This window comes from Monomorium pharaonis, chromosome 3, assembly GCF_013373865.1.
Source record: "Monomorium pharaonis isolate MP-MQ-018 chromosome 3, ASM1337386v2, whole genome shotgun sequence".
NCBI lineage: Eukaryota > Metazoa > Arthropoda > Insecta > Hymenoptera > Formicidae > Monomorium > Monomorium pharaonis.
Genome location: NC_050469.1, coordinates 6,772,915 through 6,797,562, shown reverse-complemented (window position 1 = coordinate 6,797,562; position 24,648 = coordinate 6,772,915). Strand labels below are relative to the sequence as shown.

Below are 24,648 nucleotides of genomic sequence, written 5' to 3'. Positions count from 1 at the left end.
GCGACTCCGATCACGCGATATTTCCGCGAATAATTTTCCCGAAAGGGAGGAGCGCGCGCGCGCGCGCGCGTCCTGGATTTTCAAAGTCGACCCCGGCCGGAAACTTGGCGTGCAAATATTGAATCGAACTCGCGCGGTTGAACTTTAATGGAATCTGTGTATTATGCGGGAACTGCGCCGCGCGATTTTCAAACATTCAGACACACGCGTGTTTATCCTAGCGCGGCGCGGTTGACCGAGGTCCGATGTGACGGTTTGACACGGCGACGGTGTAACGAGGTCGATAATGGACAATAATTATGTCGCGTTGGAATATTAATAGGATAATTTCAGAAGTTTGTAAACGCGCGGTAAAACGACGTGATTAAAGTTGCGCATGAGAGCGATAATGGCGACCCCGATGGCAACCCCTGGACGAGCCACGTGAAATATAAGCCACAACGCGAAAAGTTTCCACGCAATTCTCCGTTCATTCGGGAATTCCCTTCGCTTCTCCCCCCCCCCCCATCCCTCACCCTTCCGTCCATCGGCTTATTGATCATTTTTATTTAATATCGGATCATCACGGTCCACCTCCATTCTCAACTTTTCTTATTCGATTCTCTCCGGATAATGTGAATCCCGGTAAACTTTCTTCCATAAACTTCCGCAGATACTTTCGATAAATGCGACTATTGTCTTATTGTTAAGAAACGCGGAGTTCACAAAGCGGCGGGATGGCAAATTCCGATACAACGGAAATGCAAACTTTCGAGAGATACAAATAACGGGGTTTCTCGCTACAATTCCTCGCAATTAGAAAGTAACGATCAAATTAATCGGATCTCGGGGTTATAAGCTATCTGTCGCATCCAATTAGCTCAGTCTAATTGCGATCCGATCTCTCGTGACTCTTAGAATCGGTGTTTGCAGAGAAATCGTTCTCGATACCACCTCGAAGGAGCTAGGAACGATAAACAACTGAAACGACCTAATTCAGGCGTTTCCAGAACAAATATTTAGTCTCGTGATTAAGAGCAAACTCGTCGTTTAAACAAAATAACGTCGGAATATTATTAAATGCCTTTCAAAATATGTAACATCTGTATATGTTTCCGATACCGCCACCCCCCCCCCCCCATGCGCCTGATAATCTACACAGCTTGGCCGCGTTAATGATAATCTACCGCTCGCCGCGATGAAAATTAATATTCGGAGTTTCGATCATTAACTACCGACTTCAAACCACACTTGTCGCCGTGTCGAATTAATGGCAAAAGCGCGCCGCGAAAATGAAAATTGATATTCCCGGAGTTGCGATCGGAGTTAACCGCCGACTTTCAATGTAAATCAGCAGAACGCGATCATTAAGCGTCATCAATCACCCGACGCGAGAACCTGACGATTGAATTAGCCGTCTCTCACTCACCGTTCAGACTCATCGAGTCGTACTGCTCGGTCTGCAGCGGCTCCCTGTAGATTATCGGGTCCATGCCCGCGAAATCGGCGACCGTGCCGGTGTAGAGTTCACCGTCGACGTAAACGAAGGTGCTGTTGTGCTGCGGGTCGTACGGGCACCTCGCCTGGCCGCCCTTCTCCTTCACGATCGTGTAGTTGCCCGCGTGCACCGTGTAATCACGGCACATGGGCTTGAAGGCGTTGGTGGCGCACACGAAGAGGTTGTTCGACCCGGTCTTCACCAGGATGCGAATGTAGTTCTGGCAGTTCTCCTCGGGGGTGCCCTTGACGACGCACATCTTCACGTCGTTCTCCGTCGAGTACCAGGTCAACCTCTGCTGCTCCGTCAGGTCGGTCAGACTGAGATTATGCACGAGGTTTCTGCGAAACAAAATTATATGATTTTAAGAAATCATTTTTTTTTTTTAAAAGCAACATTTCTTGCTTCATGCGGGATAGAGAACTGTTACGGTTAGATTTTGCGACAAAAATCCGAAACGCAACAAATTCTTGTGAAAAGAAGTGCCGTCTCAAAAAAATCTCTTTAAACTGATATGGCCACTGTTACTCGGTATCTCTCGTATCGTTACAACGGATGCCGAGGGAACAAAAGGAGCCTAATGTACACGGAACGGTGAAAAGAGTTTGCCAAGTTGCAAAGTTAGATGCCTAAGGTAGACATCAACGGGGCGAAGCAAGGACGCCTGGTTAGCGCGGGTTTAGCTGAGGAAGCGGCGTTTGTGAAGTTTCGGCAGTCGATCGTTAACTCTTCCTCATTAAGCGCTCCGCCGTGTGCTTAGAAGCACTTTAAAGGGGAAGAATCCCTCCGCGCTCGCGCCGATCGCGGATTTCACCGACCGCGAAATAATCGCGAACATCTTCGTATTACAAGCCCGGCGTAATGAGCAGAAGAAACAAATTCTCCACGGTGCATCATCGACGGTGTTGCAGCACGCGGCGGTGACGGCGCTCGGCCAAATCGGCCGAGCAATTAGTATAATCCGATCAATAATCCGAACGAGTCTGGATATATATCAGAGTTCATTCACGCACAATGCGTTTAATCCGCGTACGGCCTGATTATCGCCGCTTCTGCCGACTGATTTCAGCGTTGGAAAAGCGCGCATTGAGCGCACGCGAAATGATGAATAGATTAATCCGCGTGCACGCCCGAGAATCTGAGGGAGAGGGCGGGGGGAGGAAAAAAGAAAGAGGGACACACGCTAATCGACCGGCCGCGGGCACGCAATTGTTTGAATACGTCTCCTAATGACGAATTCAAAGCCCGCATTTAAATAGACACGCAATTTATATATTGCAACTTGCGTTCGTAATTATTTCACATTGTATCCGGCAGATCTTAAATTGCAGATGTTTGCGTCCCTTCTGAATACACCTTATGTATGCACTTGTAAAAAAATTTTTTAATAAAGATTATTATTTACGGAATTAGAAAATAAATTTCAGATCTTACGAACAATAAGGATTAGAGTTTAATTCACACATGAGTAATCAATTGAATATGGCCCAACAGTCGCGGTAATATGACTATAATATCTTTTGTTGCGTTTGACATGATTAATTATCTCATTACGGAATATAGTGCTACATAATAATTTTTGTTTACGTATATTCAACGAAATTGATTGTTTATTAGCCTTTAATGAACAGAACGTATAAATTGCAACGTGTTATACCATATTAAAGAGATTTTTTGAGATTGTCGAGTATTTGTTTGGGCGAAAATATCTGTTTTGATACTTCACCACAATGAATATTACAGAATGAAATTATAATACAACTTGGAGTAGGATACAATGTTGATTAATAATGCATTTTGAAGGTTGTGTACGGCTGTGATACGATTAGCAGTATCATTGTCAAACAGGAAATTCATAATTATTTAACGATATTCCGTCGGGCTCATAGCGATGCACACATAATTAATTTCTACGATTAAAATGATCATTATCTCTGTTACCAAAGTCCATACATTCCGTGATAACGCATCCGTTCACGATCAATGCGTAATTTGATAATCAAAATTAAAAATTCGCACTCTAGAACAAGCGGAGATCTCGCGAATGTTTATCGTATGTTTATCGCCGTTGTCAAAGTGCGTCGGCTGAATTCCAGACCGACTTTGATCGAGAGAGAAGTCGCACTGGGGATTGAATTTAAAAATATACTCGTAAACGAGTATTTAATTTACGCGTTAAAACGAGTTTACAGTAGTAATATACAGAAGAAATTACACGATTTTCGATCCACACCTCGTGATCACCGTCGATCTCCGGCGTTCGTGCAGACAGCGAGGCAATGATACGTCGGAAGATGGATAGGTGGAAGGGGAGACCGGGAGGCATGGAGAGAGAGAGAGAGAGAGAGAGAGAGAGAAACACGAGGGAAGAAAAGGAATAAGAAGAAGTGGAAGAAGAAGAAGCAGCGGCCCTTTAATTAAAGCACTAGCTCCAAATGAATCCTCTATTTACCTTCCGCCGACTAGAAGATAGTTCCCGTCCCTGAGCACCAGCCGAAAGTAGTCTGTGTGCGTCTCGTTTCCCGTAAACCTGAACACATCCTCCGCACCTGGAAAAGAAAAGCAGAGGAAGGGTTTCGGATTAGTTTTTGTTCTATCGCTGGAAAAGTGGAATTACCTTATTCTATCTAATTAGCCGTCGACGGCCATCGACGTTGCTCTTTTGTGACAATCGACGACGGTTTCTGCTCTCCCTCCCGTAACCCCCGCCCGACCTTCCCACCCTATTACCGCGAAGGGCCGGAAGCCGGTTTTAATAAGCGTAATAAGCTTCCTTTTGACCGCGGACCCAATGAACAATGCTTGATCGATCATTAGCGAACCAACTGTGAACACAGTTTTCCTTAACTTCACCAGCTAAAAAAAGAAGACATCTCTATTATCCGTTAATTATTCGTCGATTATAATTCGCGAGGTTGGTATTTTGCTGGTTTTTCTCAGTGTACATTAAAATCGAATTCGATTGTTGAACTCGAGCGTAACACGGAATTGACGCAGTGACACGTATCGCAGTTTCGTCATGCTTTACATTTAAATCTGAATTTCCCATAACGTTCTTTTGACCGTACGAAACGTTCTTTCGGCGAACGAAATAGTCATGTTCAACATCTGCGAAGCGAAACGTTAATGAACGCCTCACTGGGTCCACGAGTGTAATAAGCAGAAATTTCCGGAGCAATCAATGCCGATCGCAGCAATCTCGGATACGGTGCATGCAATTCGGGACATATGCATAAATTGCATTGCCACACTCACGATGTGCAGCATATGCGGCATGCGAGGGAGCAATATGAGCTTATTAAATATTAGTGCACCACCATGTGACACGCGAAAAGAAATATGGTTCTCAATAACATTATACACGATAGCAATAAATAGATCACATTATGAATATTCATTCAACGCACTTTTCAATGCCTCTTTTAATTTCTCATCGCTCACAAGAAATCTGTCAAAATGGCACAAAACTTTTCATTTGCTACTCTAAATTTTCTACCGTCGAAGGCATCAGGATTATCGATCTCCGATGCTGTCTTTGTGCTTGAACACAGACGGATAACAATCATTTATTCTACAAATATCAACTGAAAGTCCTCTTCGACCGTGAGATTCCAGTGTCATCGCTCAATTAATGCGGGAACGGTATAATTAAAAGAGTAATTGTCAAACGATCCCATATCCTGATATCACTCAATGTAGATGGTCAGATTTTTGCATCCAGTGACTGTGATTCAGACTAAAGATAGGGGTACATCGAATCATCAACAGCAACAAGGAATGAGGACAATTAAATGGTTCAGTTCACTTTTTGGCTTTCTATTTACATCGTATTAATTGCTATTGTACAAAACAAGTTATTTGCAGTTTTATTATCGGAACCTGACAAAAAAGGTCTTCATTATTATGCAGGGAAATTTAATACGCAGCGTACTTATTTAAATCGTTTGTCGGCCAACCGAGACAGAGTTCCGATTACACTACAATTTGAAAAGCGCTGCAACACAAACATAAATGGTTATATAATCTAGCTAATTGCGCCATATTTAAATGTAATTAAACATCCGCATTCGAACCTCACTTATTGGAATGCGTATGATAATTATTCCGGGCTTTGCACATTCAACTGCCATTCAATGTCAACCACTGTACCACCCTCTACCTGATTTATGTAATTCTAGATATGTGCACACACACACACACACACGCGCGCGCGTTGAAAATAATCACTTTACTAACTATAGTCATAAATGTTTGTTAAATAATATTCGAAGTAAGCTAATCGACCATTGCAAACGTTATTTAACAAACATTTGTAGTTGACATTTTTAATCGTTATCTATACGTGTTATATGCACGCAAATATAATATATATCCCATGAAAACATTTACACGTACACAGAATGTTGTATAGGAAACATTTTCTATGTACTTTCCGGACGGGTGTATTAAAATCTTTCAAACCTGACGATCGGTTATCATCGGGCACATCAATGCCAATCGATTTCAATGACTGGTGAGAAGGCGCGCCCCCGCATATCCAGCGCATGCAATTTGGGTCAGATATGGACAAGGCAACAGAGGCACTGCCAATGAACGGATGCAATGCCGAAGCAGGCTATTATCGAAAGCATCATACGTCTTGCCGTAGAAACGAATTAACGTCATGTTGCCGGGCGTGCCGCTTGACCGTGGCAAGGTCCGAGAGAGAAGAAGTCAGATGGATGAGTATCTAACTGATATGGAGAGGCCGAGGCGAGGGTGACGTGTACAGAGGAAGAGAGCGAGAGGACGGGACGCGCGATGGATCGACGGATAGCTAGATAGAGGCGTCCACCGCCTATCCTCTTTCTCTGATTGCCTTCGAAATTAAACGAGCCGGGTGTGTGTGTCTCGTAACTCCCATCAACTCCGGAGTTCCCTCTCGGTTATCGCTTTCCAAAATTAGCCGTTTGATTTCAGCCGCGTGGCGCGCAAGGTTGTAGAAGAAGGGCAACTCGGAGCTAAAATGGAATTTCGACGTCTCGCCTCACCTGTCCGTTACACGGATCGGAAATGGACGAACGGATAAATAATTGACCACGTCGAAAGAAATCTGTAAGACCGTCCAACGAGATATTATTCAAAGTGGATATCAGTAATTAAATGTAACTTTAGATTCTCTCTTAGTGATATTAATTATATCACGGCCAATTATTTCTTCTTGTTTTCTATTTATTCGTCAATTTGTGTTAATACTTTTGCATATTCTTGATATATTAACTAGGCGCTTGGAATATATATGATATATTGACAACACGCGTGAAATTTTACTCCGGAGATATTTTTACTTAAGTAAAAGAATTGTAAATGATAAATATTTCTCTTGATACATTTTCAAAGATCGTAGTATATCTATAGAAACCGTGGTTCTTTAGAAACGTCGTTCTTCGATACGATCAGTGAAAACCTTCGATTGAAAGGACACGCAATACGAGCCCCATTACCGTAGGAAATTCGTCCTCGTTCCTCGCCCTTTTCTCCGTCGTTCCTTTTGTTCCGCCGTCCCGTCGGCGAATAGTGGAACTTCGCATCTGCCAGCCATTTGCGGTTAACGTCAAGTTTCGAGCAACGAGAGGCGCTCTGATATTCGTGAAAGCCGATACAAAATACAAGCCGCGGACATGTATCGGCTTTCACGCTGCTGCCAGCGAAGCACAAAAACTTGTACTACACTGGATATGTACACCGACGGGAAAATTCATCGCCACGAGATGATGCCTCGCTTCACAAGTAATTATTTTTATTATATTAAAAATTATTTCTGCAAAGAAATAGAACAAAGAGTGAATTTGTTAAGAATTCTCTCAACACAGCTGCAGAAAGTTTTCATAAATACACGCAGCGACGATATCATCTTACAAATTTAATAACCATCCTCCATAGAATCGATAACTGAGAGAATATTTCAGCAAGGAATCGAACCGAGAGATACAATCGGAACCGCTCCCCGGGAGCTGCGATTGTTCCTCGAATGCTAAAAAATTGACCAAAGTCGATTTATCCGTCTACCCCCCTCCGGAACCACCTCTACAAATCACAAATATAAGTTCCACGGGGCCGCCCGGCAAGTGCCGCGATTCGAAAATATTGAACGTGTCCAAAGTTACGACTCGCCCGTCAAACTTCGCAGATCGAAGTTCTCCGGAAAGCGCTTTCGCCCCGTGCGAGGTGGAGGCAGGAACAACGGCAGACTGAGGGAGAGAGAAAGAGAGAGAGAGAGAGAGAGAGAGAGAGAGAGAGATGAAGAGAGGAAGAGAGGCATATTTATCACGTGTTCTGAAAGAGAAGGGAGAGAGAAAGAGAAAGACGAACCCTGGCTGTTTTACGGGGTAAACGATGGCGTGCGAATGTCCGTGACTGGTGGGCGGATTGCTTATCAAGAAAGACGAAACGACTCGTGAAATGGCAATTAAACGCACGATCGTCCCTGCGTTAAGACCGAGCCACTCCTGCGTGTCGACGTCGATCACAGTGGACGCCCGCGCATCTTCCGTCAGTTAATTCGACTGACGCGAAACGGTGTACGCGCCATGGCTAAATGATATGACGGGCCGAGGCAATCTGATGCACTCAAGATTGGCGGTTGCATTCGGATCGACGTAGCCATCAGCGACGGAGAAGTCATGGATTATCGATTCACTGTTTATTACAAGCTGTCACGAGTGTAACGAACATACCGAGGCGATAAAGTCACTTGTATTAGATATGCAATAGAAGAAACAGAACTGATGAAAATACCGACTGACCGACATCTTTATTAAATTATCACTAATTCGGAGATCGAAATTGAACTAATTAAATTTACGAGGTAAATTTTGAAATTAGATATTTATCGAAATTTTCTTAAAATGGAAGTTTAACGTTTGTTATGTCAAACAAAAGGAATGTCTTTCGGCTAAAGTATTAAAAAATTTGTTTAGATTACTGATCTGAAATTAATTTTTTGTTCGATTATCCAAATAATTATGTAGGACACCCAAGCAAGAGCAAAAAATACTATTTCAGAAATAATATTTCAGTAACTAACTTGAGCTTCCTACATATTTACTTTGATAATCCAATAAAATTTTCAGAATCGAAAAAGAGAATAAAAGCTCACAGGAATGAAAATTCAAACGAGGTTAAAAAAACTATGAGAGCTACGTAATTAAATGACCAATTAGTGTAATAGAGTCATATTCGAAATCTTACTTAAAAGTATTGATAAAATCAAACAACCAATCAACATCTCGTCGCTCTGATAATTAATTTTACCGGTAATTTCAGGTAAATTCTGAATATGATTCATAATCATGTCATTTAACATATTAATTAATCACTCTCTTTCTATAATATAATGTCTTATATTAATCACTTCCAGGACTTGTTTAATAATCCACTTTGAATATTTTATGACATTTGTAACATTTAACGTGCAACGACAACATATAATTAATTTTATTACATTAATAATATATACCATTTGTCATATATCAATGATATATTGAAGATGATGAGATCGAAACGTCTATAAAAAACGTTTCCTCGCGTGGCTCTCATGGCTCCTTCAACACTGTTTGAAATAAATTTTTAGATTTTAGCAAAGTCACTCTTCTTGCGTGTCTCGATAAAATCACTCTGATATTGCGGAAAAAGACGCGATTCACTCTAATAATCGTGCGGCATGTATGTGAAATGTGCGCTATTACAATATCATATCGTGATATCTGAAACGCGGGGACGTTAACCGCGCGGCGGTGTCACTTCAACCTCGATTAAGAAACGTACCGCTTATTGACACGCAGTCAGTCAGTACGAGTCGCATTCTGTCACGTGCTGCCCCCGAACGCACGTCAGCGCACGCACGTGTGCCACACGCGACGATGCGGGAGACCTAATTTCCGGTCTCCCCGAGCGGCGTGCCAGCCGCCGCGATAGCGACGATTGGCGGCCATTAACTCTCTTTCCTCTCTCGCCCTCGGAAGTGCGGATTATCTCGCGCGGTACGCCACACAAGTGGACCACGCGGACGGGGGAGAGGAGGGCCCCGGTGGTAAGGCCCCTTTCAGCGCGGGCTCGATCTCCGATCGAGAGTCATTAAAGTTTCGCACGTGCCTGGGGTGCCGTGACGTCGGGGTTGCGAGCCCCAACCCGGCCATTATTTTTTAACGGCTTCCCTCCGTTGATTCCCGTTTGGCGCACGCGTATACACACATACACACACACACACGCGCGCGCGCGCGCGTAAGTGAAAACACTCGGGACTTCGAGACACGAGTTCAACTGTGACTAATGAACGACAGTGTCAACCCAGCTTTATTGCAGCTAGACGCCGGCAAAAAGCGCGGCTTAAGTCGCACTTTTGGACCGTAACATTCGCGATTAAGCTCCCACCAGCGCCGGTAGAAGAGCGCGGCGAATCAACTTGAGAGAGCGTCGTGAAAACTCGCTCGAATTGGACAGAGGTCTTACTTCCGAGAACATTAGGTTTATAACTGTTTCAAGCGCCGCGGAAACGGTCGGACGTAGTAAATATTTCAGATCTCGCTCCAATTCGTCGGAATCGCCGTAACAATTTCACCCGTGAGAGACGACACGGTCGCCAAAAGCTTAGGAAATTTATGGCCAAACGAACTTCAAGTGTGTCGTCACTCACGGCGCAGGAGGGACAATAATAATTAAACAGAGATTCCGAAATTAAGCAAACTTGAGCCAATGGATAAAAGTAACGTATTATTGATCGATATCTTTTTTAAAGGCATCCCGATTCTGTAGCCTTCGGGTCCCTTGGTTAAATTTAACAAATTAATTTAATGTATGAATAGTAACCCCTCATCCTCCAGACATGTACGTTAAATCTTGCACGTCTTCTTATATTTGATAACGTGAGGAACGTTTCTTCCCTTATTAAATTAAAAGCGGGACATTTCGCGTATGTTCAACACGTCTCGATTTACATCGGGGAAACGCGCGCGATGGGACGTCCTGGGCGGAGCGGGGCTTTGCGAGGAATAACCTCCAGCCGGTGGAACTCTTACTGCAGCTCTCGGACCGCTACGCGAATGTCCCTTTACGCGCGGTATACGTCGTGTTAGCCGAGCCTGCCGGGTGCACTTCAATTTCGTTGGGACAACACGTGGTGGCTTCTTCTTCTGGGCGAGATAATCCCACGGGAGCTCGCGCGGAAAAGAGGAAAGCCGGATGGAAAAAGCATACGGAGTGCACGGGGCAGTGTGCGCGGCTGAAAAATAAGCAAATGAAAAATTCAAATCGGCTAAAAGTGATTTTCCGAGACAAGGTAATCCGGATGGAGGCGCCAATACGACGAATCTCAGAACGGATGTACGAAGGGCCCTTCGGAGGAAGCGGGAAGAGTCGAGTCCCCGCGGCTTCTCGCTCGTAATTATACATTCAGATCAAATGTTTTTTTTTTTTTCTTTACGTGTAAAACGAAGTTTACCAATTGCGAAACTCAATCCGCCGCAACGTTAAACGTCTTCGGATTCCCGAAGACGGTAATTAATTTAAAACCAGGTACGATATAATTGATCCTGAGTTATTCGCCACTGTAGAATGCGCCGCAAAAACGGAGGATTTCTCTCTCCGTTGGAAGAAACGTCGCGAAGAACCTCGGGCAGACGCGAAGCACGCGAAGATGCACAATCTCGAGCTTTTTCGCGAGAAACTAGCGAGATCGATAGCACCCGCGTCTCGGGGAAATAATTATTCGCGGCGCGAGGGAAACTAACGAAGGAAAAAGTATCTTCTCCCGGCCCCGAATTCTGAGAGGCCGCGTAACGAACGATTGGGCGAGACAGGGCGCGGAAGGAGATAATATTTCCTTGTCCGAGAGGGATTTCGCGAATAATGACGGATTCGCGACACGTCCGTATAGCCGGGGCCGAGGAGCAGAAGTATCTCTCGATTGTGTCTCTCGTTAGCGATGTAAACTAGGGGAGAAAAGAATACGACGGCGGAACAACGTGGACGAACTCTGCAGCTATTGTCTGACGGGAGAGTCAGACGGAGCCTTTAAGAATCTATTAAAACATTTTTTATAGATTCTTATTCTTTTTATTAATATGCACGGGAAAAAAAATTAATTTTTATATAGAATTTCTATATAGAAGATTCGTTAGAAATTATTGTTGTGTGTAGGAATGTGGGTGCAATTGCTTTTTCATAAATATTTTACTGTACGTAATTAGAAAGTTTATCCTAATTTTTTTTATAAATTGATCCATTTGTTTAAATAAAATTGTGCATAAAATATAGTAATTTTTCTTTTATTGCCTTAGAAAGTACTATAAAACGCGATTTTACATAAGAATCAAGAATAAATAAGAAATTAAATAACTTTGAAATAATAATAATAATAATAATAAAATAATCTATGATAATTTTTATATTTTAGATAATGCTTTGAGATACGACCTGTAAATCCTTGAGGGTTTCAAACAAAACGAATACTCGGAGGACTAAATTCGAATATTCTTGCCATCACTGATGAACGGATCGTATGTCTTCGATGGACATCGGTGTGACGTTATCGCGAGTCAGATCGTTTCCGATAATGTCGCGTTTACACGGAGAGAATTACACGCTCGATAACGCGCCGTCTCGTGCCCGGAACGACCGCGTGTGCCAGCGGATGCAGCGAGCGTTGAAGCGGGAAAAGAATGTGAGAAGAAAAGACGGCCGGGGGATGCGCGTCGCGCATCGGAGAGAGCAAATCTCAAAAGCAATCTGAATCGCTCCTAAATTAAACACGCGACCGTAATCACGTCGATCTTTTCAATAAGAGATTACTCTCGTCGGAATTGGAATGCATCGTCGATACGCGTGCAATGGCCGGCGTATATATACGATTCGCTCTCGAGCGCAATCGAACGTAGAATGCATCGACCCGCGGAACCTCCCCAGATAATTACATTGGATTAGAACGTTGTAGAAACTCTCAACTCTCACTGTTAACAAATAATAATAACGGGGGATTTAATGGCGCACCGTTCGATCGGCCCAAAAGCGCAAAAAGATCCGTATTCCACCGACTGATTTCTCCGGGGCTTCGAAGGCTCGTCTTAATTCCCCGGAACGATACCGCGTGGGACTATAACGAGTGGAATCACGGAACGTTAAGAAGGTCTATACACGTTTCTTACGAGCATGCTATTTGCCTCTCTCGGAATGCTACCATTGCGCGTTCACGCACACGTAAGATTTACACTTTGGACTATATTTCCCCGTTATATGATGTTCTACGCGAATGCCCGGAGAAGAGAGGAGGGGGAGGAGAAACGCGGCGCCACGGAGGATGAAGTTTATTGCCAGAAGAAGCGTAGACGATACCGCGCCGGGGAACATCTCTAAAAACGTGTAGCGCAGCAGTGTGAAGGAGCCAAACCACGGTATTTATCGCGCCAACCACATAAATGACGAAAGAAATAGTTCAGGAAAATAACAGGAGAAAATAAAATTTCTCTCGTCCTGGTAAAGAATGTTATTTTTCATAATATATTCTTTTTTACGGAGAAGAGAAATCTTATTATGTGCTTAAACAGTACGATATTAAACTGCTTGTCAATTTAAGTTGTGATATTATGGTATCCGTGTATACACAGAAAAATATGATTTTCATGCTAAGGAAAATAATTACTCGATTTTTAGTTTTCTTCTTTTAAGTAACGATTATCTTTACAAAGAATACCTTCTTGATAATTGTCTTGAAATATATTCAGTAATATTTCCTTAAAAAAATAATGTATACACGGAAAATATATACTTGAATTCTGAAAATTTCATACTTTAATTTAAAATATTAAATTAAAACAAAAATTTAATTTGCTTATTAATCTGACTTTTGTCAATATAAATTTTATAATATTCATCGAAAAAGTACAAGTTTTTTTTCTTAAGTATATTACAGAGAGTTCTTTTAAAATTTGTGACGAATATATTTTGAGATAAGGAAAGAAAATATTCTTTGTTAAAGTTACTAAAAAAAAAGTAATTTAAGTAACCGCTTTCCTCAGCAATATTTTTTTTATGCAAAGACTGTATTTCAAGACTGACGAATATGCGGCGAGTAGTTTGCATGAGCTGAAGATCGTAAAAATTCGCACAAAAATGATTATTAGGCACCAAGATCCGTCGCAGACCAGTATATTGGCGCGCTCATCTTTATAAATTTCTCTTTTTTTTCCTCCTCTCTCGCTCTCTACATTCGTATATACGATCGTAGATACTGCTAGAGCAGCAATAATCTGGAATGGACATCACCGGGAAGCCAGATCAAGATTCTATTTAAATAATCAAATATTAATCGAGCCAATTCTGGGTCAGGTCGGCAAACGTTTTCAAATGCGCTTGGCATAATCGAGGGCACTCGCCGGAGGTAAATGCGAACTCGCCCCGCGGTCGCGAAGAACGGAACGTGCATTATTAATGACGTAATTTGATTTCGATATATTTATCCGCGGATGGAATCGCTCTTCGGTGAATAAAGCACGCGCGTAGAAGCTAAATAATTTAGCGCTCGCTGCTTGTTATACCGCGCGCTTATTTTTCAATACGTTTTTCCGCCGGCTCCGCGCATTGCTCTCCTGGGGAATATGTATGCGCGGGAAATGCGTTGCATTAATACACCGCGTGCGCGTTAAATTCCGTGAAAATGACGAGAAATGAGCTGGATTTTCCAATGGGGGAAAAAAGTGCGCGACAAAGAGGCGAGGGGAGGAAGAGAAGGGGAAACGAATTATTTATCACGGCCTCTTTTGCAGGGGGTTGTGTTTCTCGACGCGGCGGAGTTATTTCGCGGTCTGTATTTAGCTCAGCCGTCTTTATCTCTGTCTCTGTTTCTATCTTTATGATCGCTCTTTCTTCGGACGAGACTCGCCTCGCCGTGTCTTTAGGAAACTTGGCGGAGCGTCATTCATAACTGACGAAGTTCCCCGGGATAATGTACAAACGGTGCGCCGCCGCCGCCGCCGCCGTGCCGCGATGGAAAGTAGAGTGTGCCGCGGCGCGTCCGCCGGTCAGCAACGGAAGTGCAGAAATTTTAACGGAGTCTCCGTTGAAAAATGACTCGCAAACAGCGGGTAAACCGTGCGGGGCAATCCGGGGTAGGGGGGGGAGGGGGAGAAAGGGAAGGAGGAAACCGTCAAGATCCTTCCCTCAAAGCCCCACTCCGTGTAATAACCCTGTTTAACGGCGCCGCGCTGTGAAATATGCCGGCGTCTCATTTGCGCCGCTGCGCTGAAACGAGAGAATATTTTTTCTGCCTCATTCATTTACCGCGCAGGTGTAATATATCGTTCGTAACATCCGGGAGAAAGAACAGAGAAAGAGAGATTGCAGAACGTCCGCCACACTTCCACGCTTTAAGACTAAATAGTTTAAGCTATTTGTTCGCGTCAGTTTTACTCTTAATTTCATCGGTCTTTAATTTTTATCGCGACTAGAAAACAGATTTCTTATATACACCGAAAAGTTAGTGTTAAATTCAACAATCGTTGTTTTATATAAAAGTAAGAACACAAAATCGCCTTTAATGAGTTTGATCTTAAATTTTTGCAAAATGTCATTTTTATTTCAATGTTATAACAATCATCTAAAAAGAATACGAGAATATGATTGTTTTGATAATAACAGAATTAAAAGTTTTCATTTTTTGTTTAAAGATCTTGTTTTTTATTTAATATGTTTTCTTCTCGGTTCAATAAAAAATTCTTTCTTGATAAAATTATACAATTTTTCACGTAAACTATGTCCATCCAAGAGTAACAAATTCTTTAAAGATTTTATATTCTTGATTACACGTGAGGCAATGATTGTAGATTTAAAATTAATTTGTTTTCTACGTCTTTCATATATTTAATAAACATTATGAAATTAAATAGTATTCATTAATTTATATCATCAACCGTATGGTTTGGGAATAACAAAATATTTATACATATTTTGTTATTCCCAAACCCGGTTTTAATTATTTAATGAAAGATGACCGTAGATATGTAGAAATTCCGAATAATGATCATAACAATAATGCAAAACATAATAAAAACATCGAAATTTAAATGTACTATTCCCTTCTTTTAAAATACATGATAAAAATATCATACATTATACATAGCTTATTTTTTCATCAAACTAATTAAATTACATCGATTTTGCTATAAAACGATAATTATCACAAGAAATGATGTTTACTCTCGCTAACTTGCTAAAAAATCAAAAGGCCAAGTGCGGTTTGGCGTTGCACTAACAAAATCAATTGCATGATCGAGCGAGTCTGATATCCGGGATCTCCGGTATATATATATATATATATATATATATATATATATATATATATTTTAGGTAATGCAAAAGCGAACCTTGCGTAAGTCGTCGAACGATATACGGGCGTCACTCGATATACGTTGAGGTACCGAATCGCGTATCGAGTTAGGTAAGTGGATTTCTCGCATCGATACATTCGCGTTACATAGCATTGCACTTCCCCCGTGTTAGCTGACGGAAAGAGCCAAGCCAAATTGAGCCATCTAGTGTATCAGTCGCGCGTGCGCCCTCCCTTCCCCTTTCCGTGCAAAAGCTGGGATTTCTCGGGTTGCTGTAAAAAAAATTATGTCGGCGTAACGCGCACGTCCGATGCAACCCCCGTAGAATTCCGCGCCCTTGTTGCCCCCATTTCGCTAAGTACCTACGTGGGGTAGGAAAAATCTCGCATTTCTTTTCGCAGTGACACGCTCGGATGCCGCGTGTGTAACAGTTACATCATCGCCCGGCGACATGAGTCACGAAATTAGCGAAACTTGAAACACGGAGACACGACGATATAATGGACAGCATGAGTTTACATTAACGTTACGTTATGTAACATCGATCGTTATTCATCGCGCATTTAACGCTTAATGCGGTCGTTTGATGCCGAATACGGTTTGCCTAAATATGAGATTTCGCAATTCGACATCGAAAATGAAACCCAAACAGACATATTTAACGCGCAAATGAGAATATGAGTCAATGTATTACACATTTGTATCGCTATCAATATAATTCTTCGATAAAAGTGCTTTATCGCGGGAACGCGATGAATAATAATTTTTTTTATCAGTTTCGACATTTGCAACAGAAATAAAATTATTTTATTTCGCGCGGCATGTAATTCTAACGTATAATTTTTCACGTACCTCGTGTTCGATAAGCCTCGTTTAACTGACAATTGGCCGCAAGCTATCAATTGTTCGTGAAACTGTATCCGTTCGATCAGAGTGCAGATTAACGTTAATGTTGAATTAATCATTCAAATAGGATAATATTCATCGAGAATATTCATCGTCAGAAGGAGTAGTTGGCAAGGTTAATTGAAATGTACCGACGATTGAATAAACAATCGCACATTAATAGACATTAGAAATACTGAATAGACTTAGAATTACTATTTAAATCTAAAATTAGAATTACCACAGGACAAACATTAATAATCTATAAATCATATAAAATGTTTTGTTGTAGGAAAATTAGACGCGATGTAAAGGCACAAACGTAAATATATATGCTGTATTAATTAAAACAATGTAAAATGGTAGTTTTATCTCTGTCCATTTATGAAGTCAATATAACATACAATGTGTAATGAAGCAATCAGGCTAGTTATATATCATACATGTCACATCTAGTTCATCGAGTGCGCGATATTACATATTACATATTCGTAAAAAAATAGCCGGTCTAACTCGGGTCAGATTAACGCAGTGGACGCAAATTTCTGGGCGAGATTTTAAAGCGCCACTTGACAAAGCGAATGTATCAGACTGCCGATGAATAAATCTGAATGTGATTACGAACCAACAAGCTAATCCGATCGGCATAGTAATAATTTATGGAAATTGTACGGTAAAATTTACAGGCCCGCCGTAACGTGCGCGTAGGCGCGTAGCGATAAAGCGGACGTGTCGGTAATTTTCTAGCAAAGTTAATTCATCGGCAAATGAGCGGGCGAACCTGATTAGCGCGTCCGCGGCATAATTAGCGAAAACTTCGGCGATCGAACAGCGATGAAATTTTATGGGACGGCCATACCGCACCGCCCGTTTACGTCGGTCGACGCGAAACAGAATGCGAGGTATATCGATCTCGGAGAGGGGCGGGTATCGCGACACGCGGTATAATCTGATTTTCGCGCGGAATGAAGTTATGATAACGCATAACGCAATATCAAACCGACCGGGCGCAGTTTTCAGGTCAGTGAGACACGAATTTTACATCGTGCGCGCGCGCGCGCGCGCGCCAGCAGATACGCGACCGGTATTTGTCGACGCGAAACAAAGTGGTTTTATGCGTCGGTGCAGCTCTTATCGACTCTCCATGTCTATTTTTTAAAATAATCTATCGGGAACAGTCAGCGCCGCTCGGCTATTGCCTTTAACGAAGTTGCAATGTCAATCAATTTGCTCTCCGAGTACTCGCGATCGGGATTCACATACCGAGTTGCATATTTATCGGTTAACGATCACTCGACACGAGTCACATTGCAAACGCATCGAGGATTCGTTGAAATATAACGAAATTCGCATGCCGTCCTATACACGTACACATTGGTGCATATTATACGCAACTGAATTTCCAATCGCAAAAACTAAACGAAATTAATGTTAGTCTTGAGTGACGTATATGAGATAATATAATTTCCCTCTATGTACAACCTGTGTCCTATGATAATTATCATGACAGTGTTACACTATAGCTTGCTTTGCATGCAATATTTACACTATTTTTATTTACACGTTGTTGATATTGCAATAGCATATATTATTGCATTGAGTATATTTGTAGTTGGCAGCCCGCAACTACATATCTTGTTGAATATATTACATTTTTTCTCTGTATAACTGTGTATTATAGTTGAGGTCTTTAACTAAATATTAATAAAAAATAAATGAAATATAAAAAGCTCGTTAATGCTAAGCAAAAATAATAAGATAAACAGGTCAATCTGTCGAGCTAATACCAATTTTCACAATATAATATAATTTATATTAAATAAAAAATATATTATTATAAACGCTATTAAAAACAACTGTGTTAAAATTGTTAAACAAATTTCGAAACGTTTCGACTATACTATAGTCCTCTTCAGTCGTGCCAAATTACCAATATTTATGAAATTAAACATGAGAAAAATAACGCAAACGAAAATATAATTAACCATTTAAAAAATGATGCCGGTTGAATATCCATAAAAACAACACATATCGTCTATAAAAATATGTTATAGTAATTAAAGCGTGAACAAATAAATAATACAATCAAAAACAGTCCAAAATTATGATCAAATATCTTGTCGAGAAATGTAAAAGATCAAAACCAAAAACATGTAATTTATGAACAATATAAATCGATATGCGTATTGTAGAATAATTATAAACTACATATGTTGATTTCAGACAATATTAACACAAGCAAAAAAAGCCAACAGTTTCTACAAAGCGTTAAAAACGACTGTCTTTTTTAACGCTTTGTAGAAACTGTTGACTTTTTTTGCTTGTGTTAATATTATCTGAAATCAACATATGTAGTTTATGGTTTTTTTACAATACGCATATCGATTTATATTGTTCATAAATTACACGTTTTCCATCGGTTTTGATCTTTTACATTTCTCGACAAGATATTTAACCATAATTTTGGACTATTTTTGATTGTATTATTCATTCGTTCACGCTTTAATTATTATGACACATTTTTATAGACTATATGTATTGTTTTTACAGATATTCAATCGGCATCATTTTCTAAATGGTTAATTATATTTTCGTTTGCGTTATTTTACTCATGTTTAATTTCATAAATATTGGTAATTTGTATAATCAAAGCGTTTCGAAATTTGTTTAACAATTTTAACACAGTTGTTTTTCATAGCGTTTATAATGATATATTTTTTATTTAATAAATTATATTATATTGTGAAAATTGGTATTAGCTCGACAGATTGATCTGTTTATCTTATTATTTTTAAATATTAATAATTACATAATAATGTTGCCCGTGGTGATATAAACTATTTTTATAATTATTGTTAAACTGAAGATATGTAGTTGCAATAATTGATTAAATTATGTGTAATAATTCTACGAATAACGACTATAAAATTTTTCTCTGAGCGTTGCAGCTTCGATTAACTCTGAATAGTTCTGCATCGAAACTGCATCGAACGCGCAAGTTTATCTTTATCACCCTGGCCTCACTTCATTATTTTACGCTGTGAAAACTTATAATTAATGCGCAATTAGCGCAAACAGTCGCGATCGGGTCCGCAAGAGATTTCGCAGTTTTTACGACGTGTTCGCGACCGTGATCGCGGCCATTGCGACCGAAACATGGGTCTGGGCTTATTTAACCGAAGTGGCCGCATCGTCGATACACGCGTATAGCGCGCTAATGAAACTAATTACGCGCGGCGCGACACGGTGTAACGTGCACTTATGCGTGCGCGCGCGAGCAGACACGGGCGCGGGCGCAGCCATACGTGAAATCACGATCGTCACGGTCAGATTAATTGGATTAGAGGCCGGTGTTTGTCGGTCCTTAATGCGCGTAACACACATCGCCGGATCTAATAAATCAATCGCGTATGTCGCCGGGAGTTTGCCCCGCCGCCCCTTCCCTCCTCCTTCCTCCCTCTCGCATTTATTATGCGAGGCATTATCGTTTTCAGTGTTCGAATCAATCGAGCTTCCTCTTCCTCTGTCTCTCCGTCTCTCTCTCTCTCTCTCTCTTTGTCTCTTGACACGTCGATACCGGAGAAGCCGGATTTCGCGGAAAGACGTCCTGTCGCGGACTATCGATCGCCGTTTCATAATTCACGTGGAACCCGTTGTTTCGGTGACACGTTGCAACACACACACATACACATGCAGACACACACATCCCCGAAAGAACCGGTCCATTAACAAAGAGATGTGCATTAGTCGGATCTACGAATCGTTTACAAGCGCGTCTACGTCGTATCCGACATGTAATGTATACGTGCGGTGCTTTTCATTGGAATACAGAGTCGTCTCTCTATTATGATCAACCAATAACCGCACGGTAGACAAAACTCAATCCAATCGAGTCGCCTCAACAAAATGCGTATGCGATATCGCGTAGGTGTTCGAGATGCAGGTCCTTGCGCGTCGGTGAGAGACGTGAGAAGTTGGACAGGGATACGACGGGTCGGGGAATTAGGCAGGAGCAATCCTCAGTCTAACCCGTCACCGAATGTGCGATCGCTAATCGCAAAGCCCCCGAATTTGTAGGGCGCTCCCGCCGAGCAATTTCACCGCTTAACGTACACTTCAATTGCGGCAAAGCGAGGCTGCTCCGCACCGTTTCCTATTTGTCTAACGCAAAGACTTACGTCGAGCGTCAACACGGAATGCGAAGCAGACAGCCCCTGTTTAACCCCCTAAATACGCCGCGAGGATGTGGGCCTTTGTCTCCCGTGCGATGCGTGCGGTCACGTACGTGTGCACGTGTAACGATCGACCCGTCGCGTTGTCGTCGCGTCGACTCCGTTTACGAATCTCTCGTCTCTCGCGAAAGTGGTCCCCGTTCTTTTGCGCGCGGGCGATGTGTTGTAGACACGTCAAAAATGTTGACGGCCACTTCTTCCACGAACGGCGCGAGTATATTTGTGGCGGTCTTTTTTTTTTTGTGTGACGCCGAGATCTCTCAGGACGCCTCGATGTCCGACCGTCCTTTCCCCGAGATGACGAGAGCGGGAAGAAATGCCGTTGAATGGCTCGTCCAAACGACAATATTGAACGAGAGGGACCGAGCGCTTTAAAAATCCGTCCAATTTGTGATATAAAAGCCATATGTCGCGGCACGCGAGATTCGTTTAGATACGGTAAATTGTGTGTGTATGTGTAAGATTGACGGGATTCGCCTGGATTGCCGCAATGCAGTTGACGTGCGATATCATTGCATTTTCTGGATAGACGATTCGAAAATGCACTACTTTATATTGGGCTCGTAATTCTATTTCCAGCGTTGTAGGATGCATGTCTCACGTCTCAAAGCATTATCGAAAACTTATAAAAATTTCCGAAACTGTTCTATAAACTATTACAAGTTGAATTTTTCATTGTTTGTTTTTCTTTTACAGCTACTTTGGTATCAAAATTTTTTTTGATACGCTAATCAGGAAAAAAATAAACTTATGACGTTTCCAATTTTTAAATTTTGACAACTTTCAGCTGTGATATTGTAGAACCAAAACATCTTTAAATTCCCGCCAAATAACTATATAATCTATTCTAGGTTCATTTATTTAAAAAAAAATGTACCTTGAAGTTCAACTTCTGAGACTTCCGGACAAATACGTGGCGATGCGACGTGTCGTTCAATTCCACGGCTCGCCGACGATCGGTCGCGAAATCGGCCTCTGGGATCGTCGTCTGTGCCGGGAGGACTTTTGCACTCCGGGTAGAGGATGCAGGCGCGGTTGCGTGCGCGTTTAACTAGCAACGCGCTTGAATCGTTCGCTCGCGCTTGTTCGCATCAACAAGTGGCATGCGAGGGACAGTTGATTCGCGGGGCGGCGCGCACAAAGGGCCGGGCCCGATGCCGATACTTTCATGACGGGCGAACGCACGCGAGCACCGTTGATGGTTATCGCCGGCCGCTGCGATAGCTGCGCACGTACCAGTCACCTATGCCTTCCCCATAGCTTGTAATCGATCCCGGGCACACAATATGGCAGGCGTATCTGGTGTGCGCCCCGCCATCGATACCCACTTTCGACGCGCGTTCTTCGATCCGCTGATATCCGCAAACGTGTCGCGAAAACCAGAAAATGACGCGTGCGAAAGCGATACTGCCATTTCTGTACGTTACGCGCGCGCGGTAGTCCTATTTTATTAAATATTCCAGCGTACACACAAACGCGATCGTTCGCGATCGTTTATCAATGCGCCCCCGATACGTCACTTTATCCGGTCGGACATAAAATAAACCCGAGAGAGAGAAAATGAAGGTGCACGCGATATGACGATTGCGCTGTAAGAAAACTGTCGCGCGTATATTTTTTTTAATCCATTTATTCTTTTCAATGTGCAAACGCGTTTGCGTCTGTGAAGCAGCATGAACGATGACGTGTCAGGTGAAGGCGCGGCACAGGGAGGACGAGTGATCTACATTTTGTACGGACAACCCGAACCGATGAAAAGTTAATGGGTTATCCGATATTGCCGAGTTCCCGTAAATTATCAGGTCGCTCGAGTTTGGTCCGAACTTAATCAGGTAAATTCGACCTCGATCCGGGCGTGGTTTGGATCAACTCGAAGTCGACAACTTCAAATACCGGTGGATGATGCTACAATGATAGATAATTAAATCAGCTCCACGCCGCCGCCGAAGTTGCACGTAATTCAATAACCTACGAATCACCCTTGTAACATATTAAGAGAAATTTTTAACGTGTGCGTAATAATAGTTTGGGACAACTCTTGTTTTCCACACGAAGAAAATTTTACAGGAAAAATTACTACGTACGTAGGAGACAGGAGAAGACATTTTAAATTTTAAAGAGTTATAAGTAGTGTAAATACTATAATAATTTGATGAAAACAGCAAAAATTTTCACAATTTTTTCATTGGTTCATTACTTACCATAAGAACTTTTATTATAAAATTTTCTCTGTGTACATTCAAAACTGCAGATATTTCCACTACGCAAGTTTACTCTTCATTTCACGTCGCATATATCTCTACATAAGTTTACTATTCATTTCACGTCACAATCGTATCCTACTATTCGATATCTTACAATATATTTGCGTATTGCCTACTTCATTGTTTTATTCCGTTTTATCTCTCTGGGGCGCGGTTGTCCTAGATTTTCATAAATAATGCCGTTACTATTTTCACGTAACCTTTCCAAATTTATCGTATTTCTTACTAGATATGATGTGCCACGGCATATCTTGTTGCGACACGATATATACAGATGTGTAGATGATAAAAATACACTCAAATCAGATCCATGGACCTATTAAATGTTACACGTCAATCGATATCGTTATATCACCCAGGGCTATCAGCACTATCAAAAATCACGCTTCAGCAAAATCCATCCTATTCATCTTTCATATTGAATTAAATTCATGTCCCCTTTCGATCCGCGGATTGATCGACTCTCCCAGTAACGCTATCGCCACCAGATTAACCAATCATTAAAAAAAAAAAATCGCGATTCCTCCATTTTTTTTTTAAATAGCGCGATGATAATTCGTGTGTAATCAAATCGCGCGAAATTGAATATCGCGTGAATAATGATCGCGAGAATCGAAATGGCATTCCGTTACTTGCCACAACGACTCGAGCCTCGCATTAAGATATTACACCAAGAATCGCGAAATCAATAAGTCGTCTTTGACAGCACTGCGGCGCGTCGTCGGCTCGCTAACGGAGTTAAAGTTTAGCCGCGCCGAGACTTTCATCGGGCGATTTTAATCCGCTTGCGGAAAGCCGAGAGAGAAGTCCGCCGGATATACTGTGGCGGTTGATAAGCAGAGAACGGGGGGGATTCACCCCCTTCGCGCGACTTATTTTTGAGCTCTACGACGGCGATTTGCATTTCACGTCCATTTGCACCGGCGGAGATCTCTCGCTCGTGCGCGCGAGTGGTGGCTGTTTTAAAATTAGAGAGCGGCACTTAAATCGATGATGTTAACAGCCACCCGGGATCTACTCACGTTCGAAAACGAGCGGAATCGATTAATCGAGGTATATAATGATCGCGGAGCCGCGCTGGCATTTTTCTCCCCCCCCTTGTGTTTGCATAACGAGCCGTATTACTCTGCGCGAAGTCGACCGGGGCTATCGATAATTAATTACCGGCGACCGTCATCGCCGTTAGCTTTTTAGATGTCGCTCGGGAAAAGTGGCACGGACTTTTCTTCCCCTCCGGCCATTTAATGAAGCGCGCTGGTTTCATTCCCGGCGCGCACGACACAACCGCGATTTTTCTTTCATACCATTTTTTTCCCACCCCCTCTACAATAAACACTTACGTCACGACACGACGTGGCAATTATCGACGTGGCTCTGTTCGCGTTTTGATTCGATGAAGAATTATTCGCCGCGCGAAACGCTGAATCGCCGGA

General features: G+C 42.1%; 1 protein-coding gene across 4 annotated transcripts in view; it reads right to left on the bottom strand.

Annotated features, from left to right (window-relative positions):
* LOC105834612 (semaphorin-1A) overlaps positions 1–24,648 on the bottom strand; it is a 254,570-nt gene that overhangs the window by 25,354 nt on the left and 204,568 nt on the right. For all 4 annotated transcript variants that reach the window (XR_004962405.1, XM_036283603.1, XM_036283605.1 and 1 more), the window contains exons 3-4: positions 3,930–4,026; positions 1,409–1,818 (exon numbers count right to left, since the gene is read on the bottom strand). Coding sequence is in view for 3 of the 4 variants with exons in the window: in XM_036283603.1 (XP_036139496.1) it covers positions 1,409–1,818; positions 3,930–4,026 (507 nt within the window). In the remaining variant the exon portion in view is untranslated. The remainder of the gene's footprint in view (positions 1–1,408; positions 1,819–3,929; positions 4,027–24,648) is intronic.